Genomic DNA, 21,155 nt, shown 5'->3' on the forward strand with positions numbered 1-21,155 from the left:
AATATATAAGAATCTGCAGAGAAATATGACTCTAAGAGGAAAAGTGGAGGGTAGATTCCCTGGTGTGGCATTTCTATCTTTGGGTGGGGATTACTCTTTAAGGGGCAGAAAATAAGAACGTTGTACACTCTGTGACCAAGATAAGATATGTTACAGGTTTTTCAAGCGAACTGAACAGTCATATTTTGTATACTGTGCAATTTAAAAAGCAACCCTTATTGGGTAGGCAAGGTGAGTATCAAGGTCCCCTCTTTGGTGACTGATTCCACAGAAAAAACTTATAATGCTAGACTTTCCTATGTTTAGTTCAGAGTTTTCTCAGTTACATGCTCATTTACTTCTTTATATACACTCACTTATCCAACAAGCATTTACTGAACTCCAGGATATCAGGGTAACACATTAACTCCACCCTCATCCCCAGAACCCTTTACAAACGATCTCAGGGGAAAGAGACGCCCATCAAAGATATTCCTGAGCAAAACGGACATGCATATGGAATCTGCAAATGGAATGCAACGGAATGAGGAAAGGTCAGAATTGGGGCGGCATTGACAGTCCCATGCACCGTGTGCCCGATGGGGAGCAGCGGGACGTCACTAGGGTGGATGGCGAGCTGCACGGAGCGAGGTGTCCTGGCGGCGGCTGGCGGGGAGTGAGGGTCTGCGCTCGGCCCGGGCTGTGAGCCGCGGCCGCGTCCCCGGGAGCCGGGCTGTGCGCCGCGGCCGCGTCCCCCGGAGCAGCCCGGCCCGCGGCCTGGAGCCGCCCGCTCCTCCTTAACCCGCGCGGGAGGCGGCGGCGCGGCCCGGCGGGCGGGGGCGGGGGAGGGGCCGGGAGCGCGGCGCGGAGGCCGGGGAGGAGCCGGGGCCTGCAGCGGAGCCGAGCCGAGCCCGAGCCCGAGCCGAGCCCTGGCACCGTCCGTCCGCCTTCTGGCTCCCGGGGAGCCCGGACTGGCCGGAGCCCGAGCGGTGGCAGCGCGGGGAGCCCCACGCGCCGAGCGAGCGGACCGGACGGGACGGGGCTGGAGGAGGCGCCGGCGCCACGGCAGCCAGTGACGGGGGTGCGGAGCCGCGGCCTCCCGGACCCCGCTGCCCAGGCCGCCCGGGCAGAGCGGGGAGTGCGAAAACCCCACCCTCTGGGGCACCCCAGCCGCGGAGGCGGGAGCGGGGACGCGGCCACCGCTCCCGGTGGAAGAGGAGACCCTTGCCGTCCGCGCGAGGGAAAGGGGAGACCCTGGTCGGGGGCGAGTGCCCCCTCGTTGGCGGCGAGGACGACCCCCGTGCCGGCCGGGAGCGGAGCTCCGAAGTAGAAGGGGGCGATCCGTGCAGAGCCAGCGGGGGGCGGCCGCCCGCCGCCTCCGCCTCCGAGCACACTCTCAGCAGCACTTCGGGACTTTGGAGGCAGAGCGGAGCGGGTGAGCTCATGGAGTAGGCGCCCTGCATCCTCTCCGGTACTCACAGCAGCAGAGGACGCTCCGGGGAGAGAGGAGCGGCGGCCCCCGGCCTGTCGGGAGCGGCGAGGACTGCCCGCCCCTCCACTTCCTGGTGCCCAGACAGTGGAACGGGGCAGAGCCCGTCCGCGCAGCTCCCCGGCGGACAGAAGGAGCCCTCCACTCCCGAAACAGCCAGCTTGGGGGGGAGGGGGACTCCCCCGAGGGGGAGGAGACTCCTGGTTGGGAGAGGCTCCTCCCCTCCTCCCCAGCGTCACGGGCAGGGTGTGGGGGGTGTGCCACCTTCCCCAGGTAGGACCTCCTTCTCCCCCTCCTCCCCCTCCTCCCCCTCCCCCCTCCGCTCCTCATCCTCAGGGGACCCAGATCCCCTCCCCAGCTTGGGAGGCTCCGCCAAGAACGGGAAGAGCCACCGAGGATGAGACTCTTCAGCTGCCTTTGAAGAGGGGGATCCCTCCAACCCCAAACTCCAGGACCAGGTGGTTCCCTCCCTTTGCTGGGGGAACCTTGGAGACAGGTTAGTGCATTCTTTCACCTTCTCTCCGTCCCTGCGCTTTAGGCACTAGTGGGTGTAGGGGTCTGAGATGGTGGCTGGTGGGTTTCATTGCTGGGGAAGGTAGAACGGTAACTCAGAGAAATGTGTTCTGAAGGAACGCCTGGGTTCGAAACCACCCCTTGCAGCAGAGGCTCTGGGAAGTGGGTTTCTTGGTGTTTCGGGATGGGGTTCACCTGAAGTCCCTAGGGAAGTGTATGTTTCCATGCTGACAGCAAAGGGACATGAGAAAACACCTGCATTTTCAGAATCCATCTATACTGTGTAGCAGCGATTGACACATCCCAACTGGACCCCCATATCACCCTGCATCCTTGGGGCCATCTCCCCTGGACAGTCACCTGGAGAGGGCCCTCACGCAAGTCGTGGTGGCGTTTCATGGCCTGCCCTTGTGTAGGGCTGCCACTGGTATCACATTTTCTCGTCTGTAACCCTAAGTTGTCTTTATGTCCCATCACTGTGATTACTGCTCCCTTGAAAGGAAAGCACCCCGTCCGCACTCACTGTACCTCAGACACCAAGAGGCCTCCTGTCATGATATTCCCATTCCTGGCTGGGAGCCTGCCTTTACCAATAAAACCCAAAGGGAAAATGGGAACTCCACACGTCCCGAGACAAGAGGCAAGGGCGCAGGGGAATGCCTGCTGCTGGGTTGAAGTTGCTCCCGAATGCTGACTCTGTCCCCCTGTCCCAGTCATCTGTCCAACTCCTGTCCTGGGCTGACGGTTCCTCAGGAAAAAGCAGGTCCTGCATAGGAAGAAGGGACCGGTTCAGCCTCCTTCCAGCTTTTCCTCTAAAGAAGTTGGCCACCAGGGAGATGGGACTTCTCAGGAGTTCCCTTTCCTAAAAGCACCTGTAGTCTCATCTTCTCCCTTCCTGTTTCTTGTTTGGTTCTGGGTCTCTGGAACCTTGTATTTAAGTTTTTCTTTGTAAGATTGGAGTAGGAATCATCCAAGTCCAGAATCTTTAGAAAATGCAGGAAAAAAGGGGCCAGGAAATTCTCTGGCTGAGCCCAGGCTGGTGTTTAGGAGAGCTCTGCCCTTCAACCTGGGATCCCTAACTGGGGGCCTGCCTTCTTGCCTTGTCATTAGGAAATGTCTTCTGTTCGGGGGATTACAGCCCATAGCAAGGCCAGGAGGGAGGCTTTATCTCTTTGGGGTTTTATGTTTCTTCTTTCTCTCTTTGTCTGGTCCATGGATGGGCTGTCTGAGTCCCTAAGTACATCCACTTGGCCCTGGAATCTACCTGTCAGTAGTGATATAGGAGTACAGGAGACAGGGCTACAGTCCAGGTTTGTATGGCTGTGCTTTAGGACAATGTGTGTATGTTTCTTAATGCAGGTGAGTGTGGCTCTGTCTGATCTCTGTCTGTGTTTCAAGTGGGTATGTTTCTGGAGACAGGTGCATGTGTGCTTTTCAGACCAAGCCTCCAGTGACCTAGAATTGTATGTTTCCAGGAGGCCTCTAAAAGCAGGTCCCCCTGTGCAGTGACCTGGGGAGGGTTCTGGTAAGGATGCCCAGCTGGAAGGAAGGGCTGGGCCTCCCCTGGCCCAGCGGGAGCCCTCATGAGTGGCTGCATCCCAAGCAGCAGGGCAGCCCAGCCTCAGGCTGGGATCACTGCTTATAGGGCTAATAAGAGAGCTTCATTTCTGGTATCTCGAGTCTCAAGAGCCATGAGGATCTTTGACTCTGAATCCTAGAACTCCTTCCCTAACTTTTGAAAACTGCTCTGCTGTAACAGCAGTTTATTTCTTACGAAGCACTTTACCAGATGCTGGAATGCAACTTGTTGAATGGTAACACCTCTAGGTGTACCACCACCACACAGCTTCACTGGCCCTGCTTGCTCTGAGTTTTCCAGTGCCTGCCTCTGAGGAATCAGTCAGAAGCACATGGCTCTGGGCTGAATTAACTGTGATTTAGAGAGTGCTATTTTCCAGATCATGTCTTATGGCCAGACCTAGCCCCCCCCGCACCCCCTGAAAAATAAGAGATGATATTCCCCCATTCCTTCATCCCTGGAGTTTACTTGGTCCTGACCCTGACATTGATCAGTGATACTATCCCCAAAGGAAAAGCTTGAGATTCTGACATCCTGCAAATGATTGCAAACTCAGTGCAGGCTTTGCAGTATAAACCATGGCAGGCTTTCTGCTTCCGGTCTTAGCTCTATGATCTGTCAGTTTTCTAATTTTTAATTTCTAGTATTCTTTTTCCCCCCATTCAAAAAAAATAATAGTTACACTTACTAAGTGCTTTAAGATATTAAGGTGCCTGGAGGGGACAGCAGCGGGGTGGAGGGAGTCAATGGGGGGAAAAGGGGGACATCTGTAATACTTTCAATAGTAAAGATAATTTAAAAAAAAAGAATATTAAGGTAATCCTCACAACAACCCTATGTAGGTATAGTTATCATCTTTAATTTATAGATGCAGAAACTATAACACACAGAGGTCAAGTAACTTGCCTGAGGTTGCAAGGCCAGTAGGTAGTGGAGTCAGGACTGAAATCCAGGCAGCCCACTGGTAATTGGTAATGTGGTTAATGCAGCCATTGCTCTATTAGTTTTGGCATTATGTGCAAAGCAGGAAATTATCACTCCTTAATGCCTGACCTTGGCACCACACAGAGAATAATTACTGGCCTTGCAGATAAAATGGGAAGAAAACTGTGCCTGTAATTTTGGATCTTACATGTCTCATCCAGAATCCGTCTTCCACTCCAACAGAATGTCTTTCTGTTTTTCTCTGCCTTTCTCCCAGTACTGTAGTCTTCCTTAGACGCCCTGTGGATGTGATGGAGCCTGCCCTTTGGCTGCCTTTCCCAGTTTCTATGGGTATTTCCTTTCAGTCTTCCAGCACGCAGAGAAGAATGTGGCCTGACTCAGGTTCTGCCCAAGCCCAGTGGCACGAGGCCCACCTGGAGAGAGAGGTCTGGGTAACTAGGTTGGTTGGACTGAGAAATGGAAGTACCTCTTGTTTGCCTTGCTAAGAATAGCCCTGAACACTAGCCTCATGCCATTATTTTGGGGAGCGTGGAATGTGTGGCAGCCACGAGCTCATTTAGCTTCATTCACTTCCCTCCAGGGATGGAGCCTTGGCAGTGTTTAGGACTCCATCCCTTTTATTAACAGGGGAAACTGAGGCATCAGGACTTCAGGGAGCCAGGGGCGGTTAGGGATATTTAGTGAGTCAGTGTCAAGGTTGGGAATGGAACACAGGAACCTCAGTGTCTGAGCTTTTTCACACTGGGTTGCTCTTCAAGAATGGGGAAGTGACGGGAGTGAGGAAGTGGGATGGGTTGAAGGAGAATGGTGCTGAAAGATCAGAAGGACCTTTTGCTGCAAGCTTCTTGTAGCCGATGAGACTGGGATATATTGTGAGTGCTGGGGCATATCTGGAAGGCTGACTGGGAGGGTGCAGGAGAAAGGTTAAATTTAACCCCGGTGTCCTAACCTGGTGCTGGGGTAAGGATAGGGAAGGGCACAGAACAACTCGCAGCAGGCTGAGAGTGCTTCCCTTTCCGGAAGTCACCGTGATTGGCATGTACCAAATGGGTTCTGTAAGCCCTCTGAACACTTTAAATCTACTCTCATGCTCCTGTCCAATGTTGGGGGAGTTTCAAATGAAATATCCACTAAAGGCTTCTGTGTTCTTCAGATGAGATTTCCTGGGGATCTTTAGCAGGAGATCATCGGAGTAGGGTAACATTTCGTTACAGACCTCCCCTGTGGGCATTGAGAACCTGCTCATTGTCACAGTATTGTCCAGCTGGGATAACCCCGGTTACTGGCCAAAGAGCCCTGCTTTATCAGAGGCTGTGGTGCTTTGACTTAGTATATATAGTGCTAGGAGGTCTGAGACTTCCTGGAATGATTCACTATCCCTATTAGTTTCCAAGTTTCTGTGGGTGGTGGGAGAGAAGATATGGATAAAAGGAAAACCCCTTTATAAAACTATTTATAAACATGATCCCCCCACCCCCCTTCTCTTGTCAAGCAATTCTTGGGTTGCAATTGGATCTCTGGCTGCCTAGGCCCTTGAGGCACCAAGGTGTTTCCTTCATCCCTGTAGAGTAGGCGTGTTGCCGGTGACGAGCTCAGGGCTGGGTGCTGGTGTATATGTGCAAAGATTGTGTAGGTGGGGACCTTGTCGGGGGAGAGAGATGACCATGAAGGCTGACCTTTAGGAGAAAGGGGTAAGTGTTAAGGGGGGATGAGCCACTGACCAGAAGAGTGACTGATAGCCTGAAAGATGTGTTGGAGTCGGGAGACGGGGAGGCAGCCATAGCGAGCACTGAGCTTTGGATGGCAAAGTGTGTGGATTTGTGTGTAGTTGTAAGTATACGCTTGTGCATAGTATCTGTGCGTGGATTTAGAGATGACATACATAAAATGTTTCTGTCCAGGATTCTGAAATCTGAGGCGTGTTAGAGAAATGCCCTGGCGGGGCTGTCTGCAGGGATAGGAGGAAGAAATACTAGTTGGAATCTGGAGGCTGTGCAGGCACAAACCTGTTAGGCAGCCAGTGCTTAGGGGGTTGCTGGCATCAGCTCTAGGGGAGTGCCAAATGGCTACCAAGCGGTTCCTGCCAGCCTTTCTAGACCCTGCAATACAGATGTCACCCATCGTTCTTCTCCTTCCCCCACCAAGATGTCACTCTAGCTACACCTCTCTGCCAGTAAGAGCGCCCAGGCTGTGTGGGTGGCAGCTGGGCGTGCACACATCAGGCGTGGGCGGTTTGGCAGCGCCAGAAGTTTGCATGGAGGTGCAGCGAGCGTGCGTGCCTGGCTGGGAAGGAAGGAGAGAGGAGGAGGGCGGGAGAAGGGGAGCCAGCTTTTAGCCCCAGCGTGGCTATTTTTAGCCAGGCTATCTGATTGTTACCGGTGTGCACTCAGCTGGGTGTCTCCCTGGCTTAGTGAAGCCCAGCAGGCCCAGGGAGGTGGGAGGTCCTTGCTGATGACTTCTTCCTGGTGTAGGTGTCTGTGGGCTGAGCTTGCAAAGGGGTAGCTTTCAAGGTGTGAGGGCAGGACTACTCAGGAGCTGTTACCTCTGCGTGTGTGACTTTGTGCCCTGTTGGTAAGGTATGCTGTGTAGCTAATTGTGATCTCTGTTTATGTGTCTGTCTTACATCTGTTCTTTGCTGGTAGTCATACGTAATTTATGCTTGGTATATGTCTAATATGCCTCATGCACATGTATGTGGGCTAAAAGGGGCAAATGCTCAAATATATCTGATACGAAACATCTTTAGAATGTTGGTATATGCTTCATCAGTGTGTATTTCTGTTTAGAATGTTTTTCTTCACATGCTCACTTGTGCTATCGGTATATGTTGTATGTAAATTACAGTAAGTGTCACATAATTGAAGAATAGATTTTGGCAGATGTTTCCTGCTATCTAAGTGTATTTTTAAAATTATTTTCTACATACTTTAAAGATATTATGTTGTAGGGCTTTCAGCAAGGAGAATAGAGGGGATGGCTCAGTTGGGTGGTTTGATCTCACTTTTAGTCCTACATGAAGGGAGAGACCTCTAGGCTATGTTCCACATTAAGATGTAGAATAAGTACCAATCTTTCATCTGGTAGATGATTGGTGATTGATCTATTTGGGTTCTAGGACCACATGGAGGGCTGTCTCATAAAGAAGTCTACTGAGGGAATTATAGAAGAAAGAAAGTACCTTCTTTAAAGCACTAGGATTCAAGTATTATTTGCCACCTATAACCAGAGTTAACACTCATTTTTCTATTTCCTTTGTGCATTTCTTTGCAGAACCCAGAAGAACCATGGCTTCTGATCTAGAGAGTAGCCTCACCTCCATAGACTGGCTCCCCCAGCTGACCCTCCGAGCTACCATTGAGAAGCTAGGGAGTGCTTCCCAGGCTGGGACTCCAGGGGGCAGCCGCAAGTGTCCACCAGGCTCACCCACAGATCCCAATGCCACCCTGAGCAAAGATGAGGCAGCGGTCCACCAGGATGGCAAACCACGATACAGCTACGCCACCCTCATCACCTATGCCATCAACTCCTCTCCAGCCAAGAAGATGACCCTCAGCGAGATTTACCGCTGGATCTGTGATAACTTCCCCTATTACAAGAATGCTGGCATTGGTTGGAAGGTGGGATGGCTTCTATTACCTGGGATTATTTTCAGCCTTTGACAACTTTCTTTCTCTACTTTTGTTTCTTTGTTTAATCTGGTCCAATGGACTGACCTGTCTCAGACATGTGGTATATACTTCCATCAGGTACATCAGGGAAACTCCAGTGATACTGAGCCTCTAAGTATAGTTATGGGGCTAGCAGGATGTTGTTACTCATTATACCCTCTTGTCTTCTGATTCCTCAAAAAGAATATCCATTCATTTCACAAATATTTATTGCCACTCTACTATGTTCAAGTCACTGTGCAAGGCATAGCATTGCTCCTTCCTACTTGGTAGTAGGAATCTCATCACATTTCCAAAGCTTCATTGCACACAGTCATCATCTTTTTAAAAACTGTACACCAAGAAAAAGAAATATAATTAGGTCCTTCACCAACAGCTCATCTACCAAGCAAGTAATGAGAGGATAAGTCATTTGGCTGGAGATAAAAAAAAAAAAAAAGAAGGGGACTCCTCTTCCAAGCTAAGAAGGAAGATTGATGTTCTCAGTCTTTTGGAGTACCAATTCATTTGCCAACTGCAGGGTAGAATGGGGTTTTAATAGAGTTCTCTCCCTGTATGAATCACCAGTTGATACACAAACCAGATGATGAGCTGAAGACTGTTGAAAGCATTCAGTTTTTTTCCTTTCTGCATATGCCCCTGTTAGCTACCAAAACCTCCAACACATTTACACAACAATATTTCTTTCCTTCAAATGTGTCCAATCTCTGGGCTGTTGAGAAAAGAAAGGTAAACTGTGCCTTTGTTTTACTCATAACTTATATCTGTTATTATTAATAGAAACAGTTTTAAAACTTTTATAAACAGTTTATAAACAGTTTTTGTTGTTAATCTTCACCCGAGGATGTTTTCCCATTGATTTTTAGAGACAGTAGAAGGGTTGGGGAGAGTCAGAGAGAGAGAGACATTGATATGAGAGAGACACATTGATTGATTGATCGCCTTCCACATGCCTCCAACCAGGGCCAGGGTTCTAGCTTACAACCGAGGTACATGCTATTGACCAGAATTGAACCTGGGACCCTTTAGTCTGCAGGTCAACACTGATTTATCTACTGAGCCAAACTGGCTAGGGCTAAAACTTTTTTTTTTTTGAACTACAGATAGAATGGTATGAAAATTGAGAAGATGTGATTTTGAGGCATTTATATATACTTATTATCAATTGGGTGGAAAGATTGAAAAACTATATAAACAGCTTTCCAGAAGCACGCGGTAGCCACATTTATAGCCATTACTGCTCATCAATATAATTTCTGCATCTCTTTTTAGTTCATTGTTCTTGCTATCTGATAGGTATGCTCCCTCATCAGTAAAGCTGAGTGGTGCTGAGTTTACTCTAATACTTGAACTTTGTTTTGTGTTATGTCCTTTTGGGTCCCTTTGTATCCTATTGGAAAATGTTCTGCTTTGCACAGTGCTCAAATCTAACTTGTTTTTGTGCTTCCCCAGAATTCAATTCGGCACAACCTTTCTCTCAACAAGTGTTTCCGGAAGGTGCCCAGACCCCGGGATGACCCTGGGAAGGTGAGATACTGCTTGCTATAAGCACTGAAGGAGGAACAGGAAGGAGAGAGACAGCCCAAACTCTTGTGGTTGTTTTAATTACCCAGAAGAGGAAATCATGTTAGAGAAGCAGCTTTATTTTTTCTCTCAATGGAAGAGCTTGGTAATCAAGCTTGTAGGGCCCCACTAAAATGAGTGACTAAGGAAGATTGTAAAATCTTTTTAAAAAAATATATATTCTTATTGATTTTAGAGAGGAAGGGAGAAGGAGAGAGAGATGGAAACATCAGAGATGAGAGGGAATCATTGATCAGCTGCCTCTTGCACCCACCATACTGGGGATTAAGCCCACAACCTGGGCATGTGCCCTGATCCGAAATCGAACTATGACCTCCTAGTTCATAGGTCAACGCGCAACCACTGAGTCACACCAGCCAGGCGTGAAAATCTTTTATAAAAAATAGAAATATTTATGTTAAAGTTGACTTTGCTGCCCTGTGGGTTTTGTGTGTGTGTGTGTGTGTGTGTGTAGCACTCATTCTAGATGTAAAAGGCGGTCTTAATAACCTTTGTAGGAACTTTTTATCTTTAAAAAGAAGAAGGGGTAGGTCATTCTCTTGGTTTGACAGATTTGGATGCTAACATCCAAGAGAGTCTTGCCTCAGATCACATAGAAGAGTAGCTGTTTGAACTAGATACCATTGTTCTGTCCCTCCAGAACAATAGAGGTCTGAGTTTGCACCATCTGGGGTATCTCTGATATCCCCTATTAGGCCAACCTTCTCCTCAAAATTAACCAGTATCCTCAAGCTTTTGTGTGAATTTTCAGTCATTTTTCTTTTGTCCAGACATTTAAAAAATATATATTTTATTGTTTTTTTACAAAGAGGAAGGGAGAGGGATAGAGAGTAAGAAACATCAATGAGAGAGAAACATCTATCAGCTGTCTCCTGCACACCTCCCACTGGGGATGTGCCTGCAACCAAGGTACATGCCCTTGACCGGAATCGAACCTGGGACCTTTCATTCCGCAGGCCAACGCTCTATCCATTGAGCCAGACCGGTTAGGGCTTGTCCAGACATTTTGCTTAATATATAGAACTGTTATTTTATGAAAAAAAATCCTCCCAAATATCTGCTTTTCCAAAGGTGAGACTTTTCATTGAAAATGATTTTGTTCTCTTGGTGCTGGTTCTCCTTCTAGGGTTCTTATTGGACCATCGACACTTGTCCTGACATCTCCCGGAAGAGGAGACACCCACCAGATGATGACGTAAGTCCCCACCTCATGGAGCAATGTCTTTTCTGAGCCAGCTGCTCCTTCCACACTCTTTCCTGAGTTTTCAGTCCTTTCATATGTCTGGGCAAAGGGCAAATACCAGCAGAGGTGAAACCATGAGTCTTGGGAGGAAGTTTAGCTTCTGCTTATGGATTTCCATTCTTTCACACCGCTCAGCTATCCCAGGACTCACCAGAACAGGAGGCAAGCAAGAGCCCTCGGGGAGGTGTTCCAGGGAGTGGAGAAGCCTCACTGCCTCCAGAAGGGAATCCTCAGATGTCACTGCAGAGCCCCGCATCTATCACCAGCTATAGCCAGGTAGGAAGGAGAGGTGGAAGAGGGCATAGAGGCAGATGGATGGATGGGTGAGTTGGTGGCTGGGTGAATGGATGGATAGGTGATTGGGTGGTTAAATAGATTCATCTGTCTTTCAGTTCAAAATTATGTATTGAGTATCTGTGATACAGCAGGCTGATCAATTGGTAATGAAGGGGAGAGCAAAAGAGGGAAGCTGAGAGAGAGAGAGAGAATGAGAACAGAAATTTGAGAAAGATCAGGGAAAAAAAGGGATGAGAAGAAGGGGGGCAAAAAAAGTTTATAAGAGAAATAAGTACATGGATGTAGCATAGGGAAACCACAAGAGACTACATCAAAATATGAACATATGCTGATTCTTTGCAAAGTTGGTAGAGGATAAAGACAGGCAGGAGAGCTTGGGGACCACGAAAGGGTAATATTGGTCCCTCATTTGGGACGTGGATCAAGTCTTTCTTCTATTTGTAGGGCCCAGGATCTGTGGATGGTGGAGCAGTGGCTGCAGGGGCTCCAGGCCGAGAAAGTGCTGAGGGTCCCCCTCCCTTGTATAACACCAACCATGACTTCAAATTCTCCTACTCAGAGATCAATTTTCAGGATCTGAGCTGGTCCTTCCGCAACCTCTACAAATCCATGCTGGAGAAGTCCTCTTCCTCCTCTCAGCATGGTGAGTCTGAAGTTGGGGTGGGAGCCTGGCCAGCCTTGTATTTTTGAATAGGTGGTGACATTCTCTTTTCTCCCTTCTTTCTTATTTTTAACACAAGGAGAGGTTGATCACTGGTCAGGGGAAGCATGTCATGAGTCAGTACTGTTTGGAGTTGAGCTCTTCTGGCATAGTTCTGAAGGACAGCTGTTTCAACACACAGTCTGGGTTATTAGCTTCAGGAAGCATCCCCCTTCTAGAGGGAAGGGCAGTGATTTTATTGCTGTAAGCAAGTCATTTAGAGAATGACCACTAGGGGACAGCAGTTCTCTTTCCTTAATCGTCAGTACCCCCCTTTCCCCCCAACGTTTCTTTGTGAGAACAATTTAATCTTATTTTTTTTAGCATATTTATATTTGTTAATTTTTATTAGTAAAAATTTCAAACAGATGTAAAAATAGAGAAAATAGTGTTGTAAACCCTCATGTTTCCATCTCCCAACTTAAACAGTTACCAATATTTTGTTAAGCTTGTTTCATTTACCGCTCAGCTTTTTTTTTTTCTTCCCATCACCATTGGGCATCACCTGATGCCCTCTTCTACCTCCACCCCTCCCCTTCTTTTTAATTGGAGTATTTTGATGCAATTCTCAGACATGTCATCTACCTGTAAATATCATTGCAACATGCATCCTTAACAAAAAAGACATTTTTTTGGTTATTTATATCTATTAACCTACCACAATTTAATATTAGTTTATAACTTGTTCATACTCAATTTCCTGAATCATCAATTGGAAATGATTTAAAGTCTTTATTGGGAGGCTCGATCTGGTTCAGCCTTCTGTAATTCCTTTTTTGTTGTTGTTTTTTTTTAAAGAAATTAGAGGTAGGGGGAAAGTCAAGACTTTTTGGTGAGGGGGTGGGTAGAAGTGGAAGAGGGTATATGGGGGATAAATGGTGATGGAAAAATAAATAAAATAAAATGTAAAAAATAAAAGACATTAGGTGAATCATCATATCTTCTTGTTCTGTACTGTGGCCTTGTATAGACAGCAGGAGGTGAATGGAATGATTAAAAGTAGTTAGGACTTACTGTTTGGAAATTTATATTAATTGTCATGAATTTCTTTAAAAAATATATTTTTATTGATTTCAGAGAGGAAGGGAGAGGGAGAGATAGAAACATCAATGATGAGAGAGAATCATTGATTCTCCCTGGGCATATGCCCTGATCTGGAATTGAATCCAATCTCCTGCTTCATAGGTCGATGCTCAGCTACTGAGCCACATGGCCAGGGGATTTGAATCAAGAGTCGTGTTCTAAGATTGTAGCATTTGCATGAGAAATTGGTCCAACTCAGGTGATTGGTTGATTGGAAAGGAAGAACATGGAGAAGCTTTCAGAAACAAAGTAAAAAGCTACATTGGTGAGGACAGTAAAGTGTTCACTGAATTTTAATATTGGCTGAAAGCCCCTAGCCTCAGTTTGTTGGAGAAATTCATTCCTTATGTACTCCTCACTGAAGCTCCATTTGTTGGTAGTGAATACAGTAGAAGGGTGTAGAGCAGTGGTTCTCAACCTTCCTAATGCCGAGACCCTTTAATACAGTTCCTCATGTTGTGGTGACCCTCAACCATAAAATTATTTTTGTTGCTACTTCATAACTGTAATTTTGCTACTGTTATGAATCGTAATGTAAATATCTGATATGCAGGATGTATTTTCATTGTTACAAATTGAACATAATTAAAGCATAGTGATTAATCACAAAAACAATATGTAATTATATATGTGTTTTCCGATGGTCTTAGGCGACCCCTGTGAAAGGGTCGTTCGACCCCCAAAGGGGTCGCGACCCACAGGTTGAGAACGGCTGGTGTAGAGACAATAAGGAAGAGGAGAGAATAGACTCCCATGGCTTTGTTTTATTTATGATTTACTTTTAAAACTTGACCTGATGTCTGGTGTCTTTTGAAACTATGATTAAGACCTACACTCAAATCCTTGTACAAAAACATAAAAAGGGCCCTAACTGGTTTGGCTCAGTGGATAGAGCCAAAGGGTCCCAGGTTCGATTCCGGTCAAGGGCATGTACCTTGGTTGCAGGAACATCCCCAGTAGGAGGTGTGCAGGAGGCTGCTGATCATGTTTCTCTCTCATCGATGTTTCTAACTCTCTGTAAAAAATCAATAAAATATATATTTTAAAAAAGCATAAAAAGGTACATGCTGACCTTTTGCTAAAATTTCAGTGGTGACCACAATGTCAAGGCCCTCCCTCTGTCTGCTTTACCTACCAGGGGGCCAATGCCATCCCTGCTGTCCCAGAACAGCCTTATCTTTGAAGTCTGTGGTTTCCATCTGAGGCTACCCACCTCAACCGAGTGGAAATCCTGTTTAGTGAAAATGCATTGCCCAAGTGACTCGCCTGCTTCCTCCCACCCTGCAGGCTTTTCCTCTCTCCTGGGGGACATGCCACCCTCTAACAACTACTACATGTACCAGCAGCAGCAGCCGCCTCCTCAGCAGCAGCAGCAGCAACAGCAGCAGCAGCAGCAGCCGCCACAGTCACAACCCCAACAATCACAGCCACAGCAGCAGCCGGCACCAGCCCAGGGCCCCTCAACAGTAGCGGGTGCTCCTCCACTGCACACCCCAAGCCCAGATGGTTGTGCCCCACCAGGGGGGAAGCAGGCTGGTGCTGAAGGCTATGGGCCTCCCTCTGTGATGGCCATGCATCCACCTCCACTTCAGCATGGAAGCTACCTCCCTCATCAGCACCATCCCCACACCCACCCTGCCCAGCAGCCGCCGCCACCACAACCACAGGCACAAGGCCAGGCTCCTATCAATAGTACTGGTTTTGGTGAGTAAGAGGGTACAGGGAGATGCTGGGGGACGGATGGGGGACAGGACAGGGGTATGAATGACTCCTTTTTCTGACTCTGGCATGGAGGTCCAATTGGTGAGGAAGTAAATACCGAGTCTAGCCTCTCCTCCGTGAGAGCTCATCTGAACTAACAAGTTGCTACTTCAAGCTCTGTATTATAGAAATTGTAGGTAAATTGGGATTGTTTTGTATATTCTCCTGCCTATGAGCTGAGCTGTCAATACCTAATGCATAGGTAGCTTTACTTGTCCTAAATCTCCAGGGAGGGAGATTCTAAAACTGTCTTGGTAATGCAGTCGATAACCTATATAGATGCAAGAATCTCACATGTAGTCAGTCTGCTAATGAGCTGACTGCCATCTTACACTTGACTCTCTCTTATGCCCCACGTGTCCTCTTTACAGCCTTTCCTCCTGACTGGTGCTCCAATATTGACTCCTTAAAGGAAAGCTTCAAGATGGTGAATCGGCTCAATTGGTCCAGCATTGAGCAGTCACAGTTCTCAGGTTAGTGATGACTGAAGAGAGGAGGGAGCCATTGGAAGTAGACAGACCCAATAGAAATCAGTACCAGAAGGAGATGGTTAAGTGAAGTTTGAAGATTTTATTGATTCCCCTCCGTATTTCACAAGGTAGATGATATTGGTATAATTTGCAAATTAGGTTTCATAAATTTAGCCTTATCTCAAAACATGACCATGGTTTATCCTAGCCAATTCTGTCTCTGGGAGAGAGGGAAGGCTCTCAGGAATTCAGAAAACCTGGACCAGTGGTTTGAATTTTTGTCACCATTTGCTGACAGTATGACCCTGGCTAATTCCTTCAGCTACTTTGAAACTTTGTTTTACTCATCAGTAAGATCAAAATTAAAATACGAATTTAGTAACACACAAGTAGAATGAGAATTTGAACCTGTAGAGCTCTAACGGATGCCGGTTATAATGGACAATGCATTTAATTGGTGGTGTTGATTTGTGATGTGGTTGGAACAGCGAGATGGGATAGATCCAATAGGGGCTCTGGGCCTCTGCAAGGTTAGCCTTTCTTGCTTCTCTGCTTGTAGAACTGATGGAGAGTCTGCGACAGGCAGAGCAGAAAAACTGGAGCCTGGACCAGCATCACATTGCCAATCTGTGCGACTCCCTCAACCACTTCCTTACTCAGACTGGTCACGTGCCCCCTCAGGGGGGTTCCCACCGGCCACCAGCCCCTGCCCGAATTGCTGACTCCTGTGCCCTCACCAGTGGCAAACAAGAGCCAGCCCTAAACCAAGGTAGGAACAAAGCTAGTGGCCAAGGAGGTGGGGACTGTGATGAAAAGGGAGGGGGAGGAGAAGGACAGAAGAAAATGGAGAGAAATCATCTAATGGGCAGTTATCCAAACTGAGCAACAGGACAAGACTGTTCACCACATTGACTGAACATTTATCTGTAAAGTCCTGAAGAATGCCCAAGAAATAGACCGTGTGATTCCTGGATGTGGAAGATGAGAGTTCCGTAAGAAAAGGGAGGAGAAAGTCTCCATTCCACATTTGTGCTCAGTAGCCCATAGCTGAATCATAGCAGGTCAAGTCTTCATTCTCTACACTTACATGATCATCAAACCAGTGACAGAGAGACTCAGTGACCCTATTTCTACATTTGTCATCCTTCTAATGCCTATGTTCTTCCACAGTTCTCCTTTTGGGGTCCTTTATACCCTCAGGGGCGAGGATTGATAGCTTCTGCAGAAAGTCTTCATGCCCTTGGGGGCTATAGAACAGAGCAGGGGAGGGGAAGTAAAGGGGAGGGAGAGGACTGTTCTTTCCCTCACTGTGGGACCCTGCTTCATTGAGTAGAATGATCCCACTCAAGTAACTGTGTTCTTGTTTGGCAGTGAACTCTTATGGGCACCCACAAGCCCCCCACCTATACCCTGGCCCATCACCGATGTATCCAATCCCCACCCAGGACTCAGCAGGATATAATCGCCCAGGTAAGAGCCAGGAAGCTTGTTTTCCCACCAAGCACTCTGTTCCCTGACCAGGTGTCTCACTTTCTTGTCTCTGGGTCTGCATTCCCTGCACCTCCTGGCAGGAATGAGCCTTCATGATTCTAAAGGCCGGAGTCCGGGTCACCTGCTCCTGAGGTGTGTGTCATGGGAGACTAAAGTAGACATTTACTTTGAAATTATCTGGTACCTGTGATAATAAAAGGCAGTAAAAGCATGACTATAAATAAAAGATAGATACACAGAACATTTATGTCTAGCTTTAGAAGCTGAGAGAGATATACTCAGGCAAATAAATGAACATGATATGCAAAACATAAAACATAGCTGCTTTGTGTCCATGGCTACTTTCCTGTTGCCTGACCTCTAGAATCAGGGGTCTGGGATGAAACTATCTCCGATGGTAGGAGTGCCAGGGGAGACCCAAAGTTATCAGAAATAGTACAAAACGAACTGTTCCACTTCAAATCCATTTTAGAAAAATCCTGCCAAACCACAGGCATTTTCAATTTTGGGAGTGACATTGGAATCTTTGTCCTTGTATTCCTTACACATATAACACACAAATTTCTGTAATGCTTTTCAAATATTAGTACATCTGTATGTTTTTGGTCATTATTACATAGTCTTTGTAAGTATAAGTGTAATGGCTGCAAACTGTTATATTGGCAAGGAAGCTGGTTTGCTCTAGTTTATTTCCTGGGGCCTCACTGAAGTTGTGGTTGGTAACAAAAATAACTCAGGGATGATAAGAACAATAGGTTCACCAGACATCCCTCATGGTATTTTGGGGCTGAGCACTGTCCATCTAACTGATAGAATATCTTCCCATCTATTCCCCTTTTAATGTCTTTCTCTCTTCCTGATAGCACACCATATGGTCCCTCGGCCGCCGGTTCCACATCCTGGTGCCAATGAGGAGATCCCTGATGACTTCGACTGGGACTTGATCACTTAGTGCATCACAGAGTGTGACTCTCAGCCCAGGGCTGGGTGGTGAAGCCTGGCAGTGGGGAAAGAGCAGCCCCAGCCCATCCCTTCTCCCCTTGCCTGTGTACAGATATACTATATATCCTCTTGTTTTGTTCTTTCTCTGTCAGAGAAGTCACCGCAAGATGCTGCCGAAGATAACCCCTTTGTCCTGCCTCATTCTTCCACTTTCTTCTTGTTTTCCCCCTGATTCTTTTATTCTTATTATGTTACTATTACGATTATTGGTTATATGCGGTCCCCGGTCTCCTATCCCTATACCATCAACCATGTGCACCCCTTGCTAATTTAAAATCATCTGGCTGGAAGGCGAGGCCATGATAGCTACAGAGAAAGGTTTCAAACTCGGATTTACCTTTCACTCTGAGATATTCAATGCTAAACATACCTTTCGACCTTAAGTTGTTTTCTGTTCTTATCAATTCAGTCCAGGACTGGAGAGGCCACATTACCAAGTAGAAGGACCTCAGACACTGCTTGGCAGCCAGGACTTTGCAGGTTTTACTCAGTGGTGCTAATTTTGTCCTCTCAGCTCTTCCCTGTCCCTTCATATTTTCAGTCCTTACTTCCGTTGATCCTCATTCCCCATTAAGGGCAAGAGTGATGGCGGTGGTGCCAGAAGGTGACAACAGAACCCTAGTGGAATAAGAGGCCTGGGTTGGATGGAGTAGAATACTGCAGCGGGGCAATGGACTGTAAAACATTCAGGAATTGGTATATAATACTATATCAAATCAACGTCCATTGGCTTGTTCCTAAGCCAACGGTTCTCAACCTGGGTCGCGACCCCTTTGGGGGTCGAACAACCCTTTCACAGGGGTCGCCTAAGACCATCGGAAAACACATATATAATTACATATTGTTTTTGTGATTAATCACTATGCTTTAATTATGTTCAATTTGTAACAATGAAATTGGGGGTCACCACAAGATGAGGAACTGTATTAAAGGGTCGCAGCATTAGGAAGGTTGAGAACCACTGTCCTAAGCCATTCTCAAAGGGAGATAGGGCGGGTCTGAGTCAGAATCTGTGGCTGTGGTAGGAATGAGGACAACTATTCAGCATAGGCTTGGCTTTTTGGAGATGTTTTCAGTGTAACCGTTTTGGCTTTTTAAACAGAATTTTTTCTGGAAATGTACTGTGGTTCTTATCTGCATTTACAGATTAGTCTTCAACCCCCTTTCCCACTCAGCAAATATTATGTTGTCCTCCTTTGGTTGTTGGCTCAACTCTCCTACTCACCTTATTTTCTTCCCTCATTTTCCGGCATTCTCAAGATAGAAAAGTAACCCGTCATCACTCTTCGTGTCATCATGTCCTAGGGCAGATAGGAATCTCTTTCCACCGATCATAGCAGAACCAACCGGAATTGGTAGTAGGAGGGTGGGGAAAGGAAAACGGAGCTGGCACAGACACAGGAAGGAACTCTCAGTTCTTTAATTATCTAGGCAAATGCTCTGTTGGAATCCAGACCATTGGGGCTGAAACGTTTACAGTGGTCTTTGGAAGGGGTGAAGGAGCTTGGTAGTGTGGAGTAAATAATCTAGAGGGAAGAGTTCAATGAGAACCAAGGGAGACCCCTCAGAAAAAGGTATACGGATAACTTCTCTCCTTTAACAAGGAGTGGCCATGATTTATGGCTGCAGAGTCCTTAGTATATATTGATATTAACTGTTGAATTGTAGTTATGGGTGGGAAGAACAGTTTTACTTCCATTTTTATTTCGCTGAATGTTTAGTTTCTGAAAGCTACAGGACATAACGTATGGACTGGACAGGGCCACTCTCTCTGTGATTTCTGCTTTTTCTTTGTTCATATTTCTTTATTTACTGATGATTTCCAAAAGATTTAGCCTTCCACTCCTGCTTTTCCCCCCTCTCCCACCCCCTCCTTCTTTAGAAGGGGGTTCTACATGAGAGTTTGTTGAAGATGTCCAGTGAGGCTGAAGTAAAGGGGCAGGAAAGGGCAGTTGACTAAAGAGCACTTTATTTCTTTGAAGTTCTTTGTAAGAAGTGGGGGTGTGAGTGGCTTGAATCCCCCATTGTGTTGGAGGGCAGTTAGTGGGGTTGAAGTATGACATAATATTTTAAAATTGGGGGAAGGAGAATTTCTCATAGAGGGTGGCACAATGCCTTTGCCCAGTGTTTCTATTTTGGGCATCTTTCTTATTTCTTCCAATCAAGGTGCCTCCTGCACACAACTTCCTATCTGTTCTCCCTAAGATGCCCCCTTTACATGTCATCACTCCTCTTTTGTAAACTCCTTTTCTACTCAGATTCAGACAGAGTTTGCAAGGGTAGACTAAATCATCCATGTAAATGTCCCTTGTTTAGAAATCATCTGTGTCTTAAAGAAAACTAGTCTCATTAAGAACTCTGGTGGGCTGCCAGAGTAACTGAAGTTTGGGGCTAGGGCTGGAGATTGGCTGGCAGGCCTCCTTGGACTTAAGGTCCCCTTCACTCAACTCAGCCTTGCTCAGTGGCACAGGAAAAACCTGATCCTCTTTGGGCCTGAGTTCCCCATTCCCCACCATGAAATGGAAGAATACTACTTTTTCTTGTTGGTTCAGCATTGCTGGGCTGGAAGTATAGTCATTGTTGTTGTATTGGGTGATGTGTGCAAAACTGCAGGAGCTCACTGCCTGCAAGATGAAATACGGGGGGAAAGTGGAGGAGAGGGACAGAAGGAGCAATTAATTACTTGGTGTAGATCCACCCATCCCTGCCTTCCTCTCTTTAACCTCTATGTTTCTGATTTGGTGAGTCCTTCCTCCCACTCGTAATGCTTTGCATTGGTGCAGGCTGGGAAGGGGGGGTATGGTCTCACAATTGTTGTTGTTGTTTTTTTGCATGCTTTCATAATAAAAACCAAGAAGAATGTTTACGGTTTTATCTTATTGATGCTGGTCTGAAGTTTCTTCTATGCCAGGGTAGGAGGGGAATGTGAAGTATTTGTTTTCAATTGGTCTTTTGCCCCTCCCCACCTCATACCACAGGGTTTGATTAGTAGACTATTTTTTTGGGGTGGGGAGGGGAAGATGGATGAGAAACAAGAATGTACAGTATGCCATTAATGTTCTCATTTTCAAATGCTATTAAAAATAGTGAAATATTGTTGAGAGGGACAGTCACCCTTTGCAACTTGGTGTATGGACAATGTTGCCTTGCTTTAATGCTGGGATATTTTAAAGATTAAATGTACTATAATTTGGGGAGGAATTGGGTCATAATTATAGGTACTCCCCAGAGTTTTTTATAAGCAATGAGGGAATTTCAATTTTAGGAATATTTCAGATTACGTTTCCAAGGTAAATGGTAATCTAGAAGGAGTCCAGCAATGCCAACTATTCATTCCTCCTCATATCCTGT

General features: G+C 46.7%; 1 protein-coding gene across 2 annotated transcripts; it reads left to right on the forward strand.

Moving 5' to 3' along the window:
• Window positions 1-870: 870 nt before the first annotated feature.
• On the forward strand, window positions 871-20,668 carry FOXJ2 (forkhead box J2). Of its 2 annotated transcripts, XM_070410731.1 has the most exons (12): window positions 871-1,964; window positions 4,850-4,944; window positions 7,776-8,122; window positions 9,626-9,700; window positions 10,884-10,952; window positions 11,136-11,276; window positions 11,742-11,940; window positions 14,368-14,784; window positions 15,213-15,314; window positions 15,871-16,080; window positions 16,683-16,781; window positions 17,666-20,668. In XM_070410731.1, the coding sequence occupies exons 3-12, from the start codon at window positions 7,790-7,792 to the stop codon at window positions 17,752-17,754; spliced, it is 1,734 nt and encodes a 577-aa protein (XP_070266832.1). In that variant the 5' UTR covers window positions 871-1,964; window positions 4,850-4,944; window positions 7,776-7,789; the 3' UTR covers window positions 17,755-20,668. The 2 variants fall into 2 exon arrangements, with proteins under 2 accessions (XP_070266832.1, XP_070266831.1); XM_070410730.1 differs by lacking the exon at window positions 4,850-4,944.
• Window positions 20,669-21,155: the final 487 nt, after the last annotated feature.

This window comes from Myotis yumanensis, unplaced genomic scaffold, assembly GCF_028538775.1.
Source record: "Myotis yumanensis isolate MYYU_CA2020_CCGP unplaced genomic scaffold, mMyoYum1.0.hap1 SCAF_3, whole genome shotgun sequence".
NCBI lineage: Eukaryota > Metazoa > Chordata > Mammalia > Chiroptera > Vespertilionidae > Myotis > Myotis yumanensis.